Source organism: Centrocercus urophasianus, unplaced genomic scaffold (assembly GCF_019232065.1).
Source record: "Centrocercus urophasianus isolate 14NV4802_14NV808 unplaced genomic scaffold, USGS_Curo_1.0 seq_1141, whole genome shotgun sequence".
NCBI classification, from domain to species: Eukaryota; Metazoa; Chordata; class Aves; order Galliformes; family Phasianidae; genus Centrocercus; species Centrocercus urophasianus.
Genome location: NW_024884300.1, coordinates 11,850 through 18,830, shown reverse-complemented (window position 1 = coordinate 18,830; position 6,981 = coordinate 11,850). Strand labels below are relative to the sequence as shown.

At 50.4% G+C, this 6,981-nt stretch overlaps 1 protein-coding gene across 1 annotated transcript in view; it reads right to left on the bottom strand.

Moving 5' to 3' along the window:
• Window positions 1-2,901: 2,901 nt before the first annotated feature.
• Window positions 2,902-6,981, bottom strand: part of LOC122155428 (intraflagellar transport protein 88 homolog) — a gene marked incomplete at its 5' end in the record, with an annotated part of 14,412 nt that continues 10,332 nt past the window's right edge. Inside the window, 2 exons of the mRNA XM_042809266.1 lie at window positions 2,902-3,129; window positions 3,551-3,646. Coding sequence (XP_042665200.1) covers window positions 3,008-3,129; window positions 3,551-3,646 — 218 coding nt within the window. The remainder of the gene's footprint in view (window positions 3,130-3,550; window positions 3,647-6,981) is intronic.

Below are 6,981 nucleotides of genomic sequence, written 5' to 3'. Positions count from 1 at the left end.
AAGAGTGAAATTCACGTTTGAGGCATGTGCCATTGTGGTGCAGAGGAAGCACAGGAACACAGAAACACCAAGGTTGTAAAGACCTCCGAGATCACCCAGGCCAACTGCTCACCTGTCACCCCTATTTCCACACTAAATCACATCCCTCAGTACAACATCTACATGGAGAGGACCACTTGCTCTTCTCACACAACACTGGCTGAGAGCACTTCTGGCCATCCACCAAACAACCCTGGCAGTCCCAAGGAACAGCAGCAGGAAACACCTGGGACTCCTGCAAGATGAGCAAAGGGCAGCAATTTGTGGGGAAAGACTGAAAGAATTAAACGTAGGGAGGCTGGTAAAGTTCTCTCACACAGGAAAGAGCGGTACGCAGATCTTCACGATACCCTGGCCATGGAGAAGACATGGCCAAGATCATGTCAGAGGAACTGCCTGTCCACTCACAAGGTGCACTGCGTCACAGTGCGCTTTCACGAGGGCCGCGTGTCCTTTTTGGAGATACACAACAGCTCTAAAGGCATCTGGGAGACTGCTGAGGGACTGAACGGGCTGAACAGCCGTCCTCTGAACACGGTGCAGCACAGCTGGTTCTGCAGGCGCTCCTTGGCTCTGCCTGCACAGCCTGTGAAACAGCAGGTTGTCATCATCAAAGCTCATCGCTCTTCATAAAGGGCAATTCTGTCCTGCACGCTTCCAAAACGCATCTTGCAGTGTCTCACAGCACCAACGATGAAGGAGAAACGGGATCTGTGACTGGGCAGCGTTCTCTGTGAAGCACGAGAGCTCCAACTGAAAGGAAACACCTGCCCAGAGAGGCCAAGAATGGAACCCCCCGCTTTCCACAGTGAGCCACGTTCTGCAGGCAGTGCTATTTGACAAAAGCGACGCACCAATACCTGAGTTTTGCAGGCGGGCGTTCATCACACCGGGCGTTACGCACGCTTCGCTTCCAAAGCTCTCCGTCCGCTTTCTTTGTCGTACTGTTTCTAACAGCACTTCGTCTCGGAAAGCCGCACGGGGCACATCGGCCGTGTTCCTCTCGGCGGGATTACCTCTCCGAGGAGAAGCGGGCGGCGGCCGCGCCACACAGCACACGGGCAGGGCGATCGCTCCGAGGAGCCGTGCCGAAGGCTGCCGGACGTACGGCCGCACCTCACGCCTCGGGCTCCCACCGGCTCTCCCCGGAGGGCTCCTCCCGCCGCCATCGCCCGGCACCCGCCCGTCGGACCCCCCTCGGCGCCCCGTCCCGCGGCGCAACGCTCGGGCCCGCCGCCTCCCGGCCGCCGGGGCCCCGCGGCACCCGCGCCCACCCGGAGCCCGGCCCCCGCCCCGCCGCCTCCCGGCCCCACCCGGCGCTCCCCCGTCGCCCGTCGGTCACCTGTAGGCCCAGGGCGAGGCGCTGCGCAGGTTGACGGGCAGCCGGAACCTCTTGTCGCCGCCCGGCCGGGCCCCCGCGGGGCAGCTGGCGTTGCGCTGGCGGCTGCCGGGCGGCTCGGGCGGCTCGGGCTGCAGGGTGTGGTGGAAGGCGCCGAGCATGCCGGCCGCCAGCCGCCCGTACAGCTGCTCCAGCAGCTCCTCGGGCCGCTCGCCGCAGCTCCGGGGCCGGGCCGGGCGTTTGGGCGCTTTGGCGGCGTCCGAGCGGAGCGGGAGCAGCGCCGCGCACAGCAGCGCCGTCAGCACCTGCAACGGGCAGCCGTCAGCGGGGCCGCCGCCCGCCGCCCGCCGCCCGCTCCCCCCCCCCCCCCCGCCCCACCCCCCCCCCGCCGCGCGGCCCCCACCCGCCGCCCCTCCTCACCCGGCCTCGCTGCATGGCGCCGCTCGGGCCGCTCGAGGAAGGCGAGGGGCGCGTGCCGCTGGCTGTCTCCCGGCGGAGGAGCAGCTGGAAACGCGCCCCGCGCCTCGCCGCATCTCCCCTGGCCTCGCGTGCCAAGAGGATCGCGGGCGTTCACGGAGGAGGCGAGCGCTCCGGCGGGGAGAGAGCCCGGCCCCGAGCTCGGAAGGAAACGAGCAGCGCGCGAACCGCAGAGCCCAGCGACGGGCTCGTGAAACACAGCTTTATTGTGAGGCGCGCTGGAGTCGGTGCGCATCAATCCCTCAGGATAAGCGCTGTTTTCTCAGAGCGATCAGATCCCTGGGGACACAGGAAGGGTGTTCAATATATATTTATTGGTTTGATCGACACGTATCCTAGGAAAGAGCGACGGCACAAAGGAGAGGAACCAACCGAGGGATTGATGAATTCAAGCTTTATTGGCAGACGGAACTTGGAGGCTGTCCCGCAGGAACAGCGAGGGCCGGCGGTGCGGAGCTCTCCTCACCGATGGAGGGCTGCAGGCTGACACCAGCAGTTGCCGCGCTCCGGCCGTGTCCCCGTCCTGGCCTACAAGACAAAATAGCTCTCCACCACCACCTGTGCCCAAAGGTTGCTCACACTTGGTGTCTCCGGACACAGGTGCGTGACTGGGATGCAAGAGCCCGCCCCCCCCGTCCCTTCTAAGATCAGCCCTAGCTCCTGCCTGTCCTGTCTCCTAGCAGCTCCTGTCTGTCCTGTCTCCTAGCAGCCCCAGCCCCAGTCCCTCCCCTCCCCGATCCCTTCTCACTTCAGCTCCTGCTCCGCTGCTGCCCGCTCTGCTCTGGGCTGCTGGCTCGCCGGCAGGGCCCTTTATATACCCGCTGGGGCGCGTTCCACTGTTCTAGCCTTTGTGACACTGCTGCCGCATCGCCATGGTGACTGAATAGCAGGCGCTGATGGAAGGCCCGCCCCTCACCTGCCTGCATTGGAATCTTCGCTTTCTGCAGTTTCAATGCAGGAGTCAAATAACCCAAGCATCACTTATTTGTCACCGATCGTAAAACACACTGTAGCTTCAACTCCAAAGTGTTTCATAGACGGTCCCATACACACAAAGCGTTTCAACATTTATTTCTTGAAAACTGGTACAAAACCACCCTGAAGAAGCTCTGCTTTGCTAAAAAGGAAAAAAGATTTTGAGTGGACCCCACGTTATTCCGGAAGCAAATCCTCTCCTAGTTCTTCATCAGCAAAGTCATCTTCCTCTGTTCTTTTCCTTGCTGCAGTTCTAGGTCTTTCTGCTTGTGGGCCAAGTGGGTCTGTGTAGGAAGCGTCTGGGATTCAAACAAGGACATTTGAAACAGTTACCTGCAAGTACTTCTAGCTTGGTTTTAAACACCTCTAATCAAACAGGAGACTGCTTTCTAACATGACACGTCTGTCAAGGTATCTTCTTTGAAATGCAGACTAGAAAGATCACTGAAGAAGATACCACATTTGGATTTTTAAGATCTTTTTTCCTGACCAAACCTTGCAGCAGAAAAACAGTATCATTGGGCCACGTTCCTTAGTACCTACAGATCCTTCAAAGGGAGCTCTGAACAATGAAACTGACGGCATTCATCACGATTATTTCATGGGGAAAACGCTTTCCTGATTGTGCAATTATTACACTGCTCTTCCAGTAACATCATCTTTCTCGTTCCCTTCTCTTTGAGGGTCTGGAAAATCGCATGGCATAAGATGCCCACTTGCCTATTGCTTTGCTGCTGCTGCTTTCATAGGGTTCATTTGTTCCAGGCAAAGCTTTCAGTCTGGCACTCAGCCTTTCCCCTTTGCTACCACCAGCATCTGGAAGGCAAAAAAAAACAGAGAAAAGGCAAGGAACTTGCTGTCATGTGCTGTGAAATCGTGATATAAGAACAACATAACTTCAGCTTTCTTTCCAACAAGATTTAATGAGACCATCCTTTCATGATGGAGGCAGTACTCAACTGTAACAGTAATTATTAAAACACAACAGTCACTGTGTGTGATGTTTGTTTGGAGTAAACATATTCAACTCTTTGTACTTCCAGTGCTGACATGTCACTTGCTTACAACCTAAAGTAACATGCTGGAGCTTAAGTAATCATGATACACATTAGCATGGTCACGCTGCATCCACTTCCATTTATCAATATAAAACATTGGTTTATATAAAACATTGGTTTAAATGGTTGGTTTTACATGGTAGAAAAATTAATAAAACAACATGCTGCAAAAGTAATCCTATCTTGGAATAATCCTATTGAAGGAGTGATCCCTCTAGCAAAACAAATTTGTTACATTTCTGTTTGTCCAACTTAGGAAGATACCCATGTGTACCACAATACCATGTGTACCACATGTACCCATGTGTCCAACAATCCAGGCCATTCAAGCCAATATATTTATGCTCATACTTTAAAAAAATGCCATCACCTTCAATTGCAATGATGATTTTAATGCATCAGAAATTGAGCATCACACAAAGGACATAGATTAGAATTTTTAGTTTGGCAGTCGGCCTTCCTGAAATGTTTGAGTAATGAAGCACACAGTTAGCCCATGCTTTTAAAGACCACAGAAGTTTCACTAAATCCAGAATGTACTTCAGTGCAGCCCTTGGCACCTTTCACATTTGGGATGAAGGCACCATCTTTGGAGAAGAAAGGGCTTTGGTTGCAGTTAACTAGCAGGGTTGGACTAGATGATCAGCAGAGGTCCCTTCAAACCCCTACAATTCCGTGCTTCCGTGACCCAAAAGAACAGACCTGTTAGTGTGGCAGCAAGATGATGGAAAAACTTTGAAAACAATGCTTCCAAGCAGAACTTTTCACTTGTTGAACACAAGCTGTTTCTGGTGGATCAGTTAAGCCAATTCCTCTGGTGAGTTCATCTGCAGCAAACAAGATGTCCACATCGTTCAGGTATTTCCCACATGTATGCAAAAAGAACTTTTGTACGCACAGCACGCAGCCAACAGCAATTTGAAATTAAGGAGGGATGAACACGCACACAAAGACTAGAAAATCGTAACAATCGTGCAGTTCTTGCTGCAGAGTAACAGGAATAATCTTTTGCCTCAATCACAGCGAAGATTAGTTGGGATGCTTAGTGCCCTAATATCCATAACAGGCTTGCATATTAGTACAAAGAGATTCCCATGAGGTGCTAAAGGATGTCTGAATACAGAATGGTTGCTTGGGATGGACAAACTCATTTCTTCTCTAACATCATCAAATGAAGTAAGAGCCATCTCAACTCTCCTCGTGGCTTGTTTTTTTCCCCCCACATTCCTCTGGCTAGGCTTAGGTACCAGGCAGAGTACAAAATGCTTAGCCTTTCATCTACTGAACCTATACTGACTGCTTCTTTGGGCTCCTGTCCGAGACATCACGACGCCTCGTGCACAACTGCCCTCTCATCTGGTACAACACTTCCCATTCAGAGAGCAGGGCAAATGCAGAGACCAAGCAAACACTGCCACGGTAAGGTGTTCCTTAAGGTCATACTTTCACTTATCTATGAAAGGCCTTATGGTCTTCAACAGTAGAAATCCCTTACAGCAGTAAAAACCATAATGTCCAGACTTCCAAATGCTGGCTGTTAGTATCGCAGCTCTGCAGAACTCAAAGAAAGGGTGAGAACAAGGAGATTATTAGAAAGGAAATCTGGGACAACTGCTGAAACTCGGACGTGCTGTTAAAAATCCTTCAGGTTTTTTTTCCTTTCTTTTTTTTTTTAATCACCAAAAATGTTAAGGGTATGTACTGATGCAATCTCCTTCTAATGTGAAGGAAAAAGATCACAAGCCATCAATCTGATATTCACGTAGAGAAGAAACTTTTCGCGCTTATCGAACAAATGTGTTCAGTTGTGGGTGAGCACTTCAGACGTAATGCTTCTTTTCCTCTCACCACACAAGAGTAGGCTTTATACTGACGCTCACACACATGTGAGTTTTTTGGGTCATTTCCTTCCACTCCTTGCACTATCCATGCATATTCTACTCGTAGTCTTCAAAGTATGCTTTGGTGCATCTCGTGCTTCTTCTGTGTTAATTCACGTTGACAAAGCAAGGTTCTAAGCACACACCTTGCTGGCTTCTCTTTCCTCTCAGCTTCCTTCACTGAGCACTTTTAAGTAACATTTCCTACAACAAGGAAGTCTGAACTATTAATGCTCCTACTACAAGTACAGGGGAGAAATAAATGCAGAAAGAACTTCTCCTAGGGATGCCAGGCACAGGGCTGGTAAGAGGAAAGAAAGAAAAACACACATCGTATCTAAAATACTGGGAATGCATATGCACTTCCATTAGCTAGCAAGTACTTCCATTTAGCTACCAAGTCATAAACTAAGCATGATTCCATGCCTCCTTGGAGTCAGTAATGATGACAAATCTCCCGTACCATGAAGGAAAATGATCCCTTTTGGTCTTGGCAACAACACTGTAAGAGATAAACTCCAAACGGGTACAAATGTTTATTTTCTGGCAATGAAGACAGCAGTATTTCCAATGCGCATTAAGATCTTGAAGTAAAGTAATCCTCATTTATACTTCACGTGCGTCTCCACGCAAGCTGTTTGCAGACACTTCTTAGGCTGAAAAATACAGATTCATAACCCAGAAATAATGCCAAACACTGGCTAAAATGATGGTTTAGTCTTTGGCTTTCCCTTCGTCTTCCTCAGCACACGGTAGACAAGCTACAGTGTAATCCTTCACGTTTGCTGCCACAACTTCTTCACTGATCATGTTCCCCATGTCAAAAAGATGCCATGCCTTTGACTCCACTGAGATACAGATAGATACATGTATAAAAGTATATTTTTATCTAAATACACACCATACAAGATGCATATGTATGATATACAGACATACATACACACACTCACCACAACTTTTAGTCAGGAATCTCAACAAACATTTTACTCCAGGTTCAATACAGAACCTTCTTTGTACCTCTGCTTGTTTTCCGAGTTATTTCCAGGCAGGCTGGATCTTTGCCACTGACTTCACACAACAGAAGCTTCCCAAACACGCTCTTAATACAGGCTTGTTCCCCAAATGCTTTTTTCCATTCTTTCACAAATTTGACACTGTATCTTGAGCATCACATTAAGAATTACTGCTAGGACAAGTTCGAGGTCAGTTCTGA